The 18,872-nt window shown below is 38.6% G+C and overlaps 1 protein-coding gene and 1 long non-coding RNA gene across 2 annotated transcripts; both read left to right on the top strand.

Annotated features, from left to right (window-relative positions):
• The first annotated feature begins 6,212 nt into the window (after window positions 1-6,212).
• Window positions 6,213-15,228, top strand: LOC141776792 (solute carrier family 2, facilitated glucose transporter member 9-like). Its single transcript, XM_074650597.1, has 12 exons — window positions 6,213-6,236; window positions 8,863-8,958; window positions 9,151-9,311; window positions 9,393-9,517; window positions 9,596-9,725; window positions 10,503-10,651; window positions 11,566-11,753; window positions 11,837-11,947; window positions 12,613-12,714; window positions 13,953-14,028; window positions 14,126-14,253; window positions 14,498-15,228. Exons 1-12 carry the CDS (start codon window positions 6,213-6,215, stop codon window positions 14,699-14,701), a joined length of 1,494 nt encoding a protein of 497 aa, XP_074506698.1. The 3' UTR covers window positions 14,702-15,228.
• A 9-nt stretch (window positions 15,229-15,237) lies between these two features.
• On the top strand, window positions 15,238-15,956 carry LOC141757857 (uncharacterized). The gene is made up of 2 exons (XR_012591769.1): window positions 15,238-15,540; window positions 15,576-15,956. It is a non-coding gene; the product is annotated as an uncharacterized LOC141757857 (long non-coding RNA).
• The last annotated feature ends 2,916 nt before the right edge of the window (window positions 15,957-18,872 follow it).

Genomic DNA, 18,872 nt, shown 5'->3' with positions numbered 1-18,872 from the left:
GAGAGGCTTTGAACTACTCAAGGGCGAGTACAGGGGGGAGGCACACGGGACTGCATGTTCTGTTCTTTTCACAAGGTCACGGGAGGAAAAAGAAGATATGCAGCAAAAACATCACGTGCCATAAGCTCATGAATATTGATATTGTGTAAACCATAAAAACGCTGGATCAGGGATAGCTCGGGGTTCAGACTTCGCGAACTGACCCATGCATTGTATGTTGTCAGGGACACGTTGATTGGATCCAGAATTCTGTAAACTCTGTTATCTTACTTATGCAACATTAATTGTTCGGAATAAATTGTATTATTATGCTTTAACCCGTCTGTTTGGAAAATCTCTTTGTCACACAAGATTAACCAACACGTAGCTGTGCCCTGACCTCTTGGAGGTAGAGGGCCGGTTCCTTCAGAACTCAGGCTGATTAATCCTCATATTAGACTATGATGTCTGAAGGTTGGCAAACATGCTGATCAACCATACTTCTCTATCATTGACCATGTTTATTGACTTGACTTTTCATCTATAAATGCGTCAAAATTGAAAATTTGACTGAAAAGAAAATCCTTGGGGATTGAGGAGTGGTGACCTCTGACCCCTACGGTGGGTAACGTCACAGAAGGCCCACTCATAAAATGCACTGACTTCACTGGTACCGAATCTCCCTCCAAACTAAATTGTAAAGCTGACGGCCCCTCAATATGAACTGATCAATACAATCAAACTTTATTGTCCACCAGGGTGGATTTTTCTCTTCGGCTCACAAAACACAGAAAACAACAGACAGCAGTTAGTAAAAAACAGAGACAGGTTATGTTACACATTAAAAACAGTTCGTGTCAGTGTCTGTGGCTCAGATCTGCTCAGTCACTGTGTTGAGTTAAGAGTATTGATGGCATTTGGGATGAAAGACTTTTTAAACACATGTTTAGTTGCCAGAGGGGCTCTATAGCGCCTCCCGACTGGCTGCAGAGAGGATGGGAGCTATCTGCCAGGATGCTCCTCGCTTTCTTCCTCGTCCTTTCTGTAAAAAGTTGAGTCAAGGGCTTTTGGGGTTTACCACCTATTTTGCCTGCCATTGACACAATCCTAGACAGTTTATTCTTCTATCTACAGTGTAGGTGACCGTACCAGGCAGGAAGGTTAAAGGTTAAAATCCTCTCAACAATAGTTTTGTACACTAATTCTAAAATCTGCCGGCTGACACCGAGGCCACTAACTTTCCTTAGAAGATAAAGTCGCTGTGAGCATCTCTTGAAGATATACTCTGTATTTTCAGAGAAGCTCACCTGGGTGTCCAGGACTGTACCGAGGTATTTAAAGTGTTCCACAGTTTCAACATGTTGGCCATCAAATGAAACTGGCTCTGTGATCAAATGTTGTTTTGTGCAGCACATGATTAATTCTTTCTTCTCAGCCACATTGATTTCTAGCTGGCTAGTGTGACACCGTGTTTGAAGGGCTGTAGTGTGGGCCAGATAGGCAGCTTCACCTAATGGGCCTGTTTCCTGTAAAAGGCCAACTAAGGCCATGTCATCCACATACTTAAACAGTCTAAAATGTTTCTCATTGGTCATAAATTCATTAGTAAAAAGAGAGAATAGCACAGGGGAAAGAACACAGCCTTGTGGGCAGCACGTCTGATATGTTCTCCCTGACACAGACCCTCTGATCCACACAACTAACCCTGTGTTGATGTTGAGATCAAGGAGCCTTTTCAGGAGAATATGCGTCTTCATTGAGTTAAAAGCTGAGCTAAAATCCACAAATAAAGCTCTGGCATAACCTTTATGATGCATAAGGTGTTTTGTGGACGGTGTTAAGCAGAGTCAGCGTCGTCTGGGACTCTGTCGCTCTTATTTAAGCGAACTGGAGCAGATCTAGCTTAGTAGCCACTGTGCTGGTCAGGTGGCTGGCAAGAACTCGTTCCATGGTTTTACACAATATGGAGGTTATTGCGATGGGCCAAAGATCATTTGGCTTACTTGCGCCTGGCTTTTTTAGCACAGGCCTAATTATTGTGAATTTCCATGATTTTGGCACAGTGTAGGTGTCTAGGATATATAATTAATTAGGCTTTTTTAGGTACAGTATGTATTTATTTAGCCTATTTATCTTCTACTGTTACTTTGATCATGTGCTTAAATAATGTTACACTTTTATAATATGACCAAACTATCTTCTTGGCTTTTATTTTGACATGTTTGCCTTCACTTCCTGGTCACGTGACTGCCGTTCTCCACTCCTCGATTCAGAAGAGAAAATGACAGAAAGAAACTTGAAGAAACTAAATCGGATCGTTTTTTTAATTTGGTTTTTTCGTTTTTCGTTTGGAAACAAAAAACAAACAGAGCACCACGTGATTCCGTTTTTCGTTTGTGGTTTAAAACGAAAAAACTAAAAACCCACGTGACTTCCGTTCTTCAATTCAAAACGAATAATGAGAAAAGGAATTCGCAAAAACAAACAAACGGCCCGGTTTGGGTTCGTTTTTCATTTTTTGATTCAGAAACGAAAAACGAGAAAACGGCCGTTTTCTCGTTTTTGGTTTAAAACGAAAAAATAAAAAAACTTTTTTTCCTTTCTGAATTCAAAAGGAATAACGGAATATCCGATGATACCCAGACCATTAAAGGTAGAAATAGGTCAGTGTATCTTTTGGTCATTCGATTTTCCTTTCACAACCGGATATTAAAAAACAAATAATTCGTGGTTATTTGATTTTCGTTTTAAAATACAAAAATTAATATTGACATTTTTGTTTATCGGGGTCAAAAAGGGATGAACTAAACTTAAAAAACGGGTTGATTTTCATTTTCTATTTCTAAAAACAAAAAATAAAAATCACTAGAAGACAGAAATGAAAAAAACACCCCAGGGCGTTTTTTCGTTTCTAGTGATTTTATTTTCATGTATTTGATAAAATACATGAAAATCACACTTTTTACAATATGGGACCTTTAAATGTAGTAATTCCCCACAGTGTAAAAATATTCTTGTTATAAAGAAAAGTCCTGCATTCAACATTTTACTCAGGTAAAAGTACACAAGTTTTAGCATCAAAATATACTGAAAGTACCAAAAGTAAAATTATGCAGAATGTCCCATTTCAGAATACATTATATCACTGGATTGTAATTATGTATGCATTAATGTGTTCATCACTAATGTTGCAGCTGGTAAAGGTTGAGCTAATTTCGACTACTTCATATACAGCTGAGTAGCTTAACATCTAATAATTAGGGGTGTTTTCGTTTCTGTCTTCTAGTGATTTTATTTTCATGTATTTTATCAAATACATGAAAATCACACTTTTTACAGTACAGGACCTTTAAAGGTAGTAATTCCCCACAGTGTCAAAATATTTTTGTTATAAAGAAAAGTCCTGCATTCAACATTTTACTCAGGTAAAAGTACACAAGTTTTAGCATCAAAATATACTGAAAGTACCAAAAGTAAAATTATGCAGAATGTCCCATTTCAGAATACATTATATCACTGGATTGTAATTATTGATGCATTAATGTGTTCATCAATAATGTTGCAGCTGGTAAAGGTGGATATAATTTCAACCACTTTATATACAGCTGGGTAGCTTAACATATTATAACTGGGATGTCAATCGATTAAAATATCAAATCGCGATTAATTGCATGATTATTCGTGATTAATTGCAAATTAATTACACATTTTTATCTGTTCAAAATGTACCTTAAAGGGAGATTTGTCATCTATTTAATACTCTTATCAACATGGGAGTGGACAGATATGCTTGCTTTATGCAAATGTATGTATATATTTTCTAGTTTTCTAGTTTCATATGATTCACTCTAGCTTTAAAATTGAGCCCGCTAGAACCTCTGAAAGCTCAAATGCGTTAATGCATTAAAGAAATTAGTGGCAGTAAAACAAATTATATTTTAATTCATAATAATACATCATAATTATTAGTTGATTATATATTTGTGAGGAAGCAACAACTCCCTCACTAACTGTTTGGTAAAGCCAAGTGGGGTTGATCACAGTTATCTTTGTTTTTCTTATGTGTGTAGTGAAGGGGTTAATTGACTGACAGGGACTGAGTGGCTCCAAGTGTAATCAGGTGTGCTATGATTTCCCAGGTTCTCACTGCAGGTGTCTCCAGTCTGAGCTGATGGCAGTACTCGCCTGATAGGCCAGTTTGAACTGGAAGGGCGGCTGTTAGGTTATATGACCATGTGTGAAAGCAGAGTTTTTGGGGGGGGGAAGGAGAGTGGTAAAAAGAGCAGCACCAGGCATGTGGTGAGCTGTGTAACAGAATGCAGAGGGTTTTTACCTCCATGTGTTTTTCCTTTGTTTGATGGAATTTTACAGACTGAAAATAAAAGTCTGCCTTATTTTTCAAGCATACTTACCTGCCAGTGTGATGATTTCTCTTCGTGACTTTTCACCTTGCTCTCCTGCACCTCACCTTGTGACAATATTAATCTAAATATGTAAAATCAATAGTAACTAATGTTGTCAAATAAACGTAGTGGAGTAAAAAGTAAAATATTGGTTTCCAAAATGTAGCGCAGTAGAATATAAAGTAGCATAAAATGGAAATACTCAAGTAAAGTACAAGTTTGTAAAATTGTACTCAAGTAACGTACTTGAGTACATGTACTTAATTCCCAAACATTTTGCTTTTTCTTTGGCCTATGTTAGGCCTATCATTTTTTTTTCGTAGATCTTTCTGGAGCTGTCCCGCCATTTTACAACACCGTCCATTTCCTTTTTGCATTGTATTGTGGGTCAATAGTCTCCATCAAGTGTTTTTAGTAGGGCTGTCAATCGATTAAAATATTTAATCATGATTAATCACTAATTAACCACACATTTATTTATCTGTTCAAAATGTACCTCAAAGGGAGATTTGTCAAGTATTTAATACTCTTATCAACACTGGAGTGGGCAAATATGCTGCTTTATGCAAATGCATGTATATAATTATTATTAGAGATCAATTAATAACACAAAACAATGACAAATATTGTCCAGAAACCCTCACAGGTACTGCATTTAGCATAAAAAATATGCTCAAATCATAACATGGCAAACTGCAGCCCAACAGGCAACAACAGCTGTCAGTGTGCTGACTTGACTATGACTTGCCCTAAAACTGCATGTGATTATCATAAAGTAGGCATGTCTGTAAAGGGGAGACTCGTGGGTACCCATAGAACCCATTTTTATTCACATATCTTGAGGTCAGAGGTCAAGGGACCCCTTTGAAAATGGCCATGCCAGTTTTTCCTCGCTAAGGTTGGAGCGTTATTTCGCCTCCTTTGCAACAAGCTAATACATGATGCAGTTATCTTTACTCTAGCTTTAAAACTGTGCCCACTACAACCTAAAGTTGCATTAATGCGTTAAAGAAATTAGTGGCGTTAAAACAAATTTGTGTTAACACGTTATTATCGCGTTAACTTTGACAGCCCTAGTTTTTAGTATGCATGCAGACTTTTGTTTGCATAAGTGATTTTGTCCCTTTTCCAATGTGAACAAACTACACACATAATTGTTTTGCTTGTTTGTTTCTTTCCTGTGTATGCAGGTCTAACTGAACTCTAAATGAGAAATTCCCACTGGTGCCAGTATGAATGTCTTTCTTGTATGCTGAGATAGGCTCCAACCTCCATGTGACCCTTAATGTAAAGAGCAGGTGTAGAAGAGAAGCCTTTACAACAGAGCTGCTTCACTTAGATAACACTGTTTTCTCTGTTGATTTGTGTTTGATGTCACTGTGTGCTCCTGTTTGAAAATTAATGGATGCCTGTAAAAAAACAAGGGGAATCCCAGATCATGGCAACCACCACCCAGAATGCAATGTGTCATGACATCATTGCCCATTCTCTACAAACTAGTTTGACATTTGACGTCATACAAACCCACAAATTCTAATGGCGAAATCTATGAAATCCCTCCGTTACGTTATATGATCATGAATTTACAATATTGAGATAGAATTTTGAGTTTACATGGTTTGCACCCCTGCATAAATCCAATATACAGTAATAGTCTGTAACCAAATCAAGTTTGATCAGATCAACTGTCCTGCACGGTAACATCCGTCCACTTGCGGGGTGATTGCTGGTTACTTTATTTCTAGTCAGAAAGCCTGAAAAGTTAATGATAACCAGCCTGAAATCAGGGTCCAAACAGCACTTTAAGGTCTGTATGCCAGTAAAGACAGAATGGACACCTTGCTACAACAGCTGGTAGGCTTTGACTGAATTCTACTGAATTTGTGTATCATTGTTATATACATAGGCCTATATATAAATACTCACACAAATGTTTAAGTCGTAAGAAAATATGTTTGTGTCAAAATCTTTTTTAAATTTTTTTTTTTTATTTTTCTGTATAGACTTAACGTTATGCTTTAGCTCTGACAAACATTTATTAACGAGGGAAATGGAAGAAAAACATATTGTTTTAGGCAAGCAGGTTGTTTTTGAGTTTTTCTGAGCTCAGTGACTCATCCAAGTCACAGTTTTTAGCTGAGTCATTGCACTTTGTCAGTTTCTGAATTATTCTTCCGTCATTCAATACAAAAAGTAGAAGGACACTCAACACATTTAGAGTATGATGTTGATTTTAGCAAGATAAAGAAATGAGGTGAGAAAAATCCTAATCTGGGAACAGGGTTTTATCCAAAAAGAGTGACGGTTTTAGTTTCAGTAAATGTAAAAAAAAAAGGCCATTTTTCACTTTAAACTTTACATTGATATAGGTTATATGACAATTACCTAGTATAATAAAATAATCAACCAGGAAACCGATTGTTTCTAAATATCCAACGACGGTTCATCAGTCGTTCTGATGATCAGAATATTAGTTACACACTGAGTGGTATTTCAGAGGATTCATTTAGTGTAAATGCTATGCCTTTAAGATTGCATTTCTTCATTTAAAACCATAACAGACTTCCTTTCTGAGATATTGTATTAAAGGTGTTGACAGTATTATACCTAAAGATATCCTGAATTATTAGGATAAGAGCATATTTAGAAAGCTACTTATCAATTTAGTGTGTAATTTTACACAAATATATTTGCCTCATAAAAAAAACACATTTTCCAGAGGATGTTGAATATATATTGTAATTTGTTCCACCATTTCTGATCCCTATACTTCATCACCATTTATATAGATTAGATTCCAGTAAAAGAACACCATTTAATTTAACTGATGCAGCATCACACCTCAGGAAATGTTTCCAGTGTCCTTTCTATAGCAGGAAGGATTGATAACCCTCAAATTCATGGACTTTTCCCTGTCATTTAAATACAGGATTGAGACATCTAAGAGGCAAATATTGTACTTTTTACTCTATTGCATTGTCTGGCAGCTTTAGTTACTGGTTACTTCTCAGATTACAATTTTTCATCCCCTTCCTTGTCTAGTTAAAACAAAAACAAAAAAAATTTAATTCATCTGATAAACTGAAGGATTAATTTTATGTGGGTGTAATTGTATTTAAAAACTAAACTAAAGACAGTGACGCTATAAACATATGATGATCTTATAGAATACGATGCATTGCTGTAGATTAAACTAGCCAGCAACAGTATATAAAGGAGTTAAAATGAGCACAACCGAAAACAACTCTAGCACTAAAAATGCAGCATACACATTAACACAAAAAGTAGAACACTGACAGGGAACATTTTATTGCACATTGACTACTTTTACTTTTCATACTTTAAATGGTAAATGGACTTGCACTTATATAGTGCTTTTCTAGTTTTCCGACCACTTAAAGGGACTATTTGTAACTTTCAGAAATGCTTCTTAACAGCGACACCTGTGGCCGTGAAATCAACGAAAGTCAGCGTCGGGCTCGCGCTTGCTCGCTCTCATTATACCTGAACGAGCATCACTCAAAACAGTGAGGCGACACACGTCAGCTAAAAGCACCATATCACTCTATATTTCAGCTGCTTGGCAGTAATGTTAGCTGACCAGACGAAGGTCTCTCCATGAACATGATTTAGATCTGATCCTAGTGTTGGCTTTTCCTGCCTAAGTGCAGGCTGAAGCAGCGGCGCTCTGCAGCGTGTCTCCCTGCTCTCTCCTCCCGCAGAGGAGACACCGGCACCCGGTCGGTAACGAGAGGGTAACGTTACTAGCTAAGGAGCTCCATCACTTCACAAGACACGGGAAACCTCTGTTGGTCTGGAGGAGCTGCAGCATTTTTTTTCTGCACAAACGTCCACTGTGCATTCACTAGATATTCTCAGAGCTAAACTAACTCTTCTGCAGTGAGGAGTGAGCGCGCGTTCACGTCTAGAGGTGGAGCGAGCTGAGAACGCGCGCGCTCTCTGAGCGAAGGCAGGCAGGCAGAGTTGGAGAGGCAGCGGCCACACGCGAACGCGCATATGTGAGCGCGCATGTGTGACGACCCGCTACATTTATGCGCGTACAAAGTTACAAATAGTCCCTTTAAAGCGCTTTACACTACATGTCAGCATTCACCCATTCACACACACTTCATACACTTCATACACCATCAAGATCTAATCTAAATATTCATTCACACACCGATGGTTTAAGAAGCTCAAGGACACTTCGACATGTGGACTGGAGGAGCCGGGGATTGAATCGCTGACCTTCTGTAGTTGAGTATTTTCACAGTGTAGTATTAGTACTTTTACTGAAGGCCTAAGTAAAGGGTGTGAATACTTCTTCCACCAGACTTTTGCATAACTTAAAAAGAGTCTAATATCTTGAAGTATAACACAAAAAGAAGACCATACAGTTATATGAATCAATGAGGTTAAAATGACTTCTATTAGACCAATGTATGTCTTCTAATCACTGCTGATTCATTCTGTTTCGTAGACCCGTGGTAATGCTCTGTTCCTCATCATTATTTTGGGAATTGGAGGAAGCTTTCAACATGGCTATCACATTGGTGGACTGAGTTCTCCCTCACCGGTGAGATACATCACTTGCAGCATTTTCTGTTCATCATTTGATGTGTTGCTCTACCCCCCTCTATCACTGTCTTCAAACTCCAGTTACTGGTGGACGCTGAGAGTGTGTGTTTGAATGTGGAAAGTAAAAAAAAGCATACTTTTTTTCAATTTCTCATTGAGTTCAAGCTAAAAAAAATGTCTTTCCCTGCAGTACATTAAACGCTTCATCAACAGCAGCTGGTACGACAGATATGAAGAGCCTCCACCTCCACAGACGGTCACGATGATCTGGTCCCTTATTGTTTCAATGTATGCTGTTGGGGGACTCTTTGGTGCTGTCAGTGTCAGATTTATGGCCGACACGATGGGAAGGTGAGTGAAAGAGACGTATTAATGCAGCATTCAATCCTGCTGTAGCCTAAAAGGACTTGACGTGATGTGCTCCTTTATCAGAAAAAAGGCGATGATGTGCAACAGCGTTATTGCCGTAGTTGCAGCAGGGGTCATGCTGACAAGTAAATCTGCCAATTCATATGAAATGATAATCGTGGCAAGGATCCTGTATGGCTACTCGGCAGGTAAGCCACCAGGACATATTCTACACATCATGTTTTTTACCGGGACTGATTAACATCCTCTGACCTCATGACCTGCAGGTTTGGGAATCAGCATCCATTCATTGTACCTGGGAGAGATTTCACCCAGAAATATCAGAGGGACTGTGACTCAGTCCGTAGCGACATTCGGGTCACTTGGTAAACTGTTTGGACAGTTTTTTGGACTGAGGTATGTACTTATTGTCAAAACGTATGAGAAGATAACAGATCAGACTATTAGTTATGGATTCCCAACCTTTTTTTTTTAAAGAATTAGGCGGTTGATATCTCAGCATTTCATTCATTTATGTGAAGAAAACTAAATGAAATTGTTATCTAGTTTGGATAATTCTTTAAGATATAAACAGAATAAGGGCACGATGAAGACCTGAACACAAGCATTAGAAAAGCACAAAATTAAAACAACCAAAGAGCTAATAGAACAATGTCCATAAAAATATAAAAATACAGATAGAGAATTGTGTTAAAAGTTAACAGGAAAAGTCATCTCTGATGCAATACACAGGAATTAATTTGCTCAAAATGCCTCCAAATCGCTCGTTTTACACAAACTTCCTGTGGTTATTGCGTTCACTATTTGGGTTAGTTGTACAGTTTATCAGTTGTTCTGCACTGTTGTTGTTATGCATTGAATATAATGTGAAATATCCATAAAATATGTCACTTAGTCAGGGGTCGTCAGTTTACTCAATGACAGAAAAGGGGCCCCTTAAGGAAAAAGGTTGGTAACCACTGTTTTAGGATAAGAGAGCTCAATGTACACTGAATGTATAAAACATTTGTGACACCTTATGATGAGAGATTTAGATAAAGAGAGGCGAGTTAGAGAAGAATTTTCCAGCTTTGAGAATTGTGCAAAAAATGCAAACACAATATTGGGAAGTGTAAATAAAGATGCTATTGTCTAAACTAAACTGGAACACAACACATCCTTTTGTTTTTTCAGTGAGATCCTTGGTCGTGAGGAGCTGTGGAACATCGTCCTCTGTGTTCCTGCCTTTTTCTCAGTGGTTCAGCTTATAGTGTTGCCTTTTCTCCCCGAGGCTCCCAGATACATATTCATTGAGAAAGGTGATGAGAAGGCTTGCAAAAAAGGTTGGTATATTTCCCCATATTCATGCAGTACCAGACCAAAACAGCCTTTTAAAGTTTGAATATTAAACACAAAAGAATGCCCTTCTTGAAATTCACCAAGAAATATTTGAGGATGAGCTACAATTGTCAACAAAAACACTTTAAATTCTTAGGAGATTGGTGTTGTTTGAAGTAAAGACATCTAGGGGACAATGGAATTTATATTAAAGGTGCTAAATGTGAGATTGGGAGCATTTCTATTGCCTCTGCATGGCTCTCAACATGGCAGCGGCTAAGCTGGTAGCCCGTAGATAATGGTGCCAACAGCGCTAGCAGTGAAAACAAAGGCAAACAGTGCTGACAGAGATAACAGTGTTTACCTGAGGGGGAACCGGAGGGTGGGTACCACGCTTTCGCGATGGCAACGTTGGTCGGGACGGCGATTTCAGCTATAACCGCCGAATGGGAGCCGTGCAGAGCAGCGGCCGTAAGCTAGCCAGTGGGGCACGCTCACATGCACTAACATGCACTAAAAGCATGTGCGGCCGGCCCGGCTATGTCAACAAAGCACAGAAAAGCTCTGATTACAACACACACAGAGTGAGAGCGACTTCATTCTCTGCTCAGTGAGACATTACTCCTTTATATCTTTACATAGCAAATAGTTGGTTGATGCTACAGTATGTTAATGCTCTGAATATCGTATAGAGCACCTTTAAGTTTTAAAATGTTATATTGTGGTATATGTAATGTATGTATGTTGGTTTTGGTTTACCAACACATTTTGGATCATAGAGCCTTTGTCAGACTGTTTTCTTCTGAAAGATATTCCTATTTTATATCACACCCATTTAAACACATAATATATGTATTTTATATGTCTTGAATGTGAGCAAAGGAGCACATTTTTTTGTGTGTGATCTTTCTTACCCCAGCTCTCCAGAGTCTGTGGGGCCAAGGTGACTACAAACAGGAGATGGACGAGATGTTGGCTGAGCAGGTGGCCATTGAGGCAGCCCCACTAAGGAGCCCTCTGCAGGTGCTGAGGGACAGGACTGTCCGATGGCAGCTTCTCACCATGGCCGTCATCTACACCTGTAACCAGATGTCGGGCATGTCTGCGGTGAGGATGGAGGCTGTTTGTTAATAACACATTTCATGCATCCTAACAATTAAGAAGCTAACAAATATTTCTCTCCTTCATAGATCAGTACCTTCTCTTTTGATGTCTTCCTGAAGGCAGGTATACCGAGAGATAAGATCCGCTATGTTACTCTTGGTCTTGGAGTATGTGAAATCATCACCTGCATCTCCTGTGTGAGTAACTCCCTACTTGAGCTCTTTAGGACATCTTTTGGTCATCTATTGGTGTGGTTGCAGATTGCAACCAACTGAATAACCCATTGCTCAAACCTCCCTTTCCAAGACTGCGGTAACGTGAGCCGCCGAGTGCAAAACCGTGGTAACGCCGTACGTCTCGCTCAGAGGCCATCCTTACCTTAATAACACTACTTTAGGAGCAACGGAAGTCAGAAGGCGGCTGGCGGTACCACGGTTTAACACTCTGCATCTCACGTTACCGCAGTTTCACAAGCATGTCGGGGAACTACGGTGAACATCAGGTTAGTGTAAAAACATGAAATGCTCTCTCTAGAGCCAGTGTTTGGTTTGTCCTTTCTGGGCTACTGTAGAAACATGAGCAACATGGTGGACTCCAGGAAGAGGACCCACTCCCTATGTAGATATGAAGTGCTCATTCTAAGCTAACAAAAACACAACTTAGGTGATTATATTATTAATATAATATTAATATTATACAGTATTCCATTTCTGGGAGCATGGTGTAGCAGAGCAAATTATCTAAAGGCACAGCAATGATTTGGGGGACAGTTGGGTTAACTAACAATTATACAAACCCACAAAATATTGTTGTTCAATTATTGACATATTTCTATTATTTTTTTTACCTTTCTCTCTCCCAGGGGCTGCTGATTGAGCACACTGGGAGGAAGCCGTTGATCTGGGGGGGTTATTGTATCATGTCTGCCAGCTTGGTGTTCACCACTGTCACGCTCACCCTGAAGGTAAACCTGTTGATACTGACACAGATGTAGCCATGTGAATATGGAGGACGGAACCTGCCAAAATAAAAACCTAAATAAATAAATGACTCGATAAATAAATAAATAAATAAATAAATATGCCATTAAATTAACCAAAAATAATATAAAAAATAAATGTAGGCCTAAACTAATTGATCAAATGTGACATAATTTAATATTCTGATTTAATTTGCTTCTTTATTTATCTTTATATTACCTCCCCCATCTACTCTTCTTTGATTTCTCCTTTTATTTATTTTTATTAACTTTTAAATGTATGTATTTATTTTTGCATTTTATTTATTCATTATTAAATTGTATGTATTTATTCATGTATTTATGTACATTTATGTATAAACAAATAAATACATCCATACAATTTAATAATGAATAAATATATGTAAAAATAAATTTGAAATAAATAAAAAATAAATGCAAAAATAATTACGTAACCTTTTAAAATTAATATAAATAAATATCTTATCAATTAATTAATGAATACATTTATTCTTAATATTATTTTTGGTTCATTTAATGGCATATTTATTTTTTTATCGAGGCATTTACTTAGGTTATAGGATACTCAATGTAGTTTAAAGGGTCATTTCACCCAAATGACAACATTTTCTTACCCTTAGTAGTATCGAGGCATGCAGATTTGCAGGTTTTCAGATATCTGACTCTGAGATTTCTGCCTCTACTCAGGTAGAATGGAAGTGAATGGAAATGTGTTTGTGGTATTCACACAGCATTGGAAAAAAATCATTAATTAATTCAACTACAAAATATCTTCCCAGCATCAATGTCCTGATTCTAAATAATAGAAGTGGGGCAGTTAAGACTTTACTGTGTGTTCATTGGAACTACTTTCTACTAAGAAATAGTCCCTATAAATACTAATTAAATTCCAGTTCACTTCTGTTTTATTGAGGTGGAGGCAGAAATGTCAGAAACGGATACCTGAAAATGTTTAACTATCTGCATAGCTTTACCCCACAAAGGGATGGTAATGATTTTTCTTTCATTCCATTGAAGTAAAAGTGAAAATATACTGAAACAGAGGCAAAACTGACCTTTTCACATACGCAAAATGTGTTTTATAAAGAAAACTATGTGCTTTAGCTTTTATTGCTGCAGTGTACAAAGGCAGCAATTAAATAATTGCTCCAGATTGCTCTGACTGTATTAATATTCACATATACAAAATTGTCTTCATGCAGGATTCCAGCTACTGGGTTCCATACATCACCATTGGTTTGATCATCGTCTTCGTCATCTGCTTTTGCATTGGACCTGGTTTGTGTCTTACAGCAGTTTAGTTCACATAGAAAAGATGTTTGCATGCACAGATAAATTACTTTAATCACCTGTGTCGTCTCTTTGGATCACCCAGGGGGAACCACGAGAACTCTGACCAATGAGATCTTCACCCAGTCCGACCGAACGGCAGCGTATGTCCTCACGGGGTTCCAAAACTGGTTCCTTTTCACTGTGATGGGCCTAGCCTTTCCATTCATTATTGTGAGCACAACAAACATGAAAATAAGCAACACAATAGTTTGACACTTTAGTTGTACATCAACACTTTTCATTGATTATAATTTAGATAAATGACATCTTTTAGTGTGTAATAGGTATTTAAATATCATTACAAACTGTGTCAAATCAAACAGAAAGACAAAAAAAAACATCTCAGCACTTTGGATCATGACATTGAAACATGAAGCTCTCTCTGATGCTTCACACTGTGTTTGATTTGTCCCAGAACGCCCTGGAGTTGTACTGCTTTGTGGTGTTCGCCTGTATGTGCCTGCTGGGTTCTCTTTACACCTTCTTCCTCCTGCCTGAGACTAAAGGGAAGACCCTGCTGGAGATCGCCGAGGAGTTTAAAGCCATCACCGTCTGTGGGAAATCCTTCATAGAGAAAAGAGATTGGAGACCAAGTTATAAGGCAGTCCAGATACAGTAGACTGACTGACTGACAGAGGGATGATGAAGGACTCTGTGTGACCAAAATGACAATATTTATGCTTTGTGAAGTATTTAAATCAATTACAAAAGCATCAGTCAACAAACACTGTATATTATAAAGGCCGTAAAATGGAAGTGCGCTGCAGTTAAATTACTGAGACGAACATGTAAACTATAATGAGCTATAATGTTTTATTCCTTGTCATTGTCCATAAACAGGTGCCACTTCTGATGCCACTGTTATTGTTATTGCTGTCATTCTTAGTTCAGGTCAGAACTCATACTATCTACAACATGTGAGGGTGTAAGGCAAGAGGATAACTTAAGTCAGAAGGATGAGAAAATATGTGATGTTTCAGGAAAAATGACTTGAAGGTACAGTGTGTAAGATTTGGCGGGATCTAGTGGTGTGGTTGCAGAATGCAACCAACTGAGTACCGCTAATGTGAGCCGTGATAATACCGTTCGCCTCACTCAGAGGCCATCCTTACCGTGATAACACTATTTTAGGAGCAAAAGAAGTCGGATGGCGTCTGGGTATCATCGGATATTCCGTTTTTCCTTTGGAATTCAGAAAGGAAAAAACTTTTTTTTATTCTTTGGTTTCTGAATCAAAAAATGAAAAACGAACCCAAACCGGGCCGTTTGTTTGTTTTTGCGAATTCCTTTTCTCATTATTCGTTTTGAATTGAAGAACGGAAGTCACGTGGGTTTTTAGTTTTTTCGTTTTAAACCACAAACGAAAAACGGAATCACGTGGTGCTCTGTTTGTTTTTTGTTTCCAAACGAAAAACGAAAAAACCAAATTAAAAAAAACATCCGATTTAGTTTCTTCAAGTTTCTTTCTGTCATTTTTTCTCTTCTGAATCGAGGAGCGGAGAACGGCAGTCACGTGACCAGGAAGTGAAGGCAAACATGTCAAAATAAAAGCCAAGAAGATAGTTTGGTCATTCTATAAAAGTGTAACATTATTTAAGCACATGATCAAAGTAACAGTAGAAGATAAATAGGCTAAATAAATACACAAATAAATACATACATAGATATTTTTTTGTTTTGTTCTTTTCATTAACACATGAATGTCTTTTATCCAAAAAGTGTATGATAAATTACAGGGAGGGTCTCTACAGATGTTATACAACAGGGAGGGTCTCTACAGATGTTATACAACAGGGAGGGTCTCTACAGATGTTATACAACAGAGAGGGTCTCTACAGATGTTATACAACAGAGAGGGTCTCTACAGATGTTATTCAGATCTCTCATGTAATTGACAATTTTCTCTCTCACACCCTCACTATGGGCTGTTTCTTTATGTCGGCAGGTGAAAAGCACTATGTGGCTACTCCTTTCAACACACCTGACACTTCCACCTGATCCCTTCACTTCATTAGGAAGGCTGTAGCCGAGTAGTTCTACATCATGATAATGCTGATTCTTCAACAAGCTATTATGACATTAATGCCAGCTAGACAGAATAAATCTCTGTCTGTCATGACAATACTGTACTGGACTGAAGGCCACTCCATCACTCTAGATACTGTAGATTTAACAGATACCTGCTGTCTTCAGACGGCTGTAAAGAGTCACCCGAGTAAAGGAAAGGCTTTCAGTACAGTTCTATTGTCATGACAGACAGAGCTTTATTCTGTCTAGCTGGCATTAATGTCATAACCACTGGTTGAAAAATCAGCCTTATCATGATGTCGAACAAATTAACTAAATTACATATTATACCAAATAGACTAGAAATTATTGAAAAGCCTCATAAACCACCAAACAGAATACAGAAAGTTAGTGATTTCAGTTTTTTAGTGAACTGTTGGATTTATTATGTACAAAAGTGCTTACAATGACCTGAAATAACCTGCTTATAAGGGAAGCTGAAAACTGTTGTATTGTTTCATGATTGCTCAATAACTGTCTCTCAATTATTAGCTTCTAAGGGCATAACTCAGGGTGAAGGAATGAAGGACTTGGGGCTGTTCAGTTGTTGTTGCACTGTTTTGTTCCTTGACGAGGTGATTCGGTGACTGTAGATTTCTATATAGTCACATTGTAATAATCTCCGGCAGCATTTGGAGAGGCTTTGAACTACTCAAGGGCGAGTACAGGGGGGAGGCACACGGGACTGCATGTTCTGTTCTTTTCACAAGGTCACGGGAGGAAAAAGAAGATATGCAGCAAAAACATCACGTGCCATAAGCTCATGAATATTGATATTGTGTAAACCATAAAAACGCTGGATCAGGGATAGCTCGGGGTTCAGACTTCGCGAACTGACCCATGCATTGTATGTTGTCAGGGACACGTTGATTGGATCCAGAATTCTGTAAACTCTGTTATCTTACTTATGCAACATTAATTGTTCGGAATAAATTGTATTATTATGCTTTAACCCGTCTGTTTGGAAAATCTCTTTGTCACACAAGATTAACCAACACGTAGCTGTGCCCTGACCTCTTGGAGGTAGAGGGCCGGTTCCTTCAGAACTCAGGCTGATTAATCCTCATATTAGACTATGATGTCTGAAGGTTGGCAAACATGCTGATCAACCATACTTCTCTATCATTGACCATGTTTATTGACTTGACTTTTCATCTATAAATGCGTCAAAATTGAAAATTTGACTGAAAAGAAAATCCTTGGGGATTGAGGAGTGGTGACCTCTGACCCCTACGGTGGGTAACGTCACAGAAGGCCCACTCATAAAATGCACTGACTTCACTGGTACCGAATCTCCCTCCAAACTAAATTGTAAAGCTGACGGCCCCTCAATATGAACTGATCAATACAATCAAACTTTATTGTCCACCAGGGTGGATTTTTCTCTTCGGCTCACAAAACACAGAAAACAACAGACAGCAGTTAGTAAAAAACAGAGACAGGTTATGTTACACATTAAAAACAGTTCGTGTCAGTGTCTGTGGCTCAGATCTGCTCAGTCACTGTGTTGAGTTAAGAGTATTGATGGCATTTGGGATGAAAGACTTTTTAAACACATGTTTAGTTGCCAGAGGGGCTCTATAGCGCCTCCCGACTGGCTGCAGAGAGGATGGGAGCTATCTGCCAGGATGCTCCTCGCTTTCTTCCTCGTCCTTTCTGTAAAAAGTTGAGTCAAGGGCTTTTGGGGTTTACCACCTATTTTGCCTGCCATTGACACAATCCTAGACAGTTTATTCTTCTATCTACAGTGTAGGTGACCGTACCAGGCAGGAAGGTTAAAGGTTAAAATCCTCTCAACAATAGTTTTGTACACTAATTCTAAAATCTGCCGGCTGACACCGAGGCCACTAACTTTCCTTAGAAGATAAAGTCGCTGTGAGCATCTCTTGAAGATATACTCTGTATTTTCAGAGAAGCTCACCTGGGTGTCCAGGACTGTACCGAGGTATTTAAAGTGTTCCACAGTTTCAACATGTTGGCCATCAAATGAAACTGGCTCTGTGATCAAATGTTGTTTTGTGCAGCACATGATTAATTCTTTCTTCTCAGCCACATTGATTTCTAGCTGGCTAGTGTGACACCGTGTTTGAAGGGCTGTAGTGTGGGCCAGATAGGCAGCTTCACCTAATGGGCCTGTTTCCTGTAAAAGGCCAACTAAGGCCATGTCATCCACATACTTAAACAGTCTAAAATGTTTCTCATTGGTCATAAATTCATTAGTAAAAAGAGAGAATAGCACAGGGGAAAGAACACAGCCTTGTGGGCAGCACGTCTGATATGTTCTCCCTGACACAGACCCTCTGATCCACACAACTAACCCTGTGTTGATGTTGAGATCAAGGAGCCTTTTCAGGAGAATATGCGTCTTCATTGAGTTAAAAGCTGAGCTAAAATCCACAAATAAAGCTCTGGCATAACCTTTATGATGCATAAGGTGTTTTGTGGACGGTGTTAAGCAGAGTCAGCGTCGTCTGGGACTCTGTCGCTCTTATTTAAGCGAACTGGAGCAGATCTAGCTTAGTAGCCACTGTGCTGGTCAGGTGGCTGGCAAGAACTCGTTCCATGGTTTTACACAATATGGAGGTTATTGCGATGGGCCAAAGATCATTTGGCTTACTTGCGCCTGGCTTTTTTAGCACAGGCCTAATTATTGTGAATTTCCATGATTTTGGCACAGTGTAGGTGTCTAGGATATATAATTAATTAGGCTTTTTTAGGTACAG

Source organism: Sebastes fasciatus, chromosome 1 (genome assembly GCF_043250625.1).
Source record: "Sebastes fasciatus isolate fSebFas1 chromosome 1, fSebFas1.pri, whole genome shotgun sequence".
NCBI lineage: Eukaryota > Metazoa > Chordata > Actinopteri > Perciformes > Sebastidae > Sebastes > Sebastes fasciatus.
The sequence above is the reverse complement of the archived record's forward strand: the minus strand, read 5'-3'. Positions and strand labels throughout refer to the sequence as shown.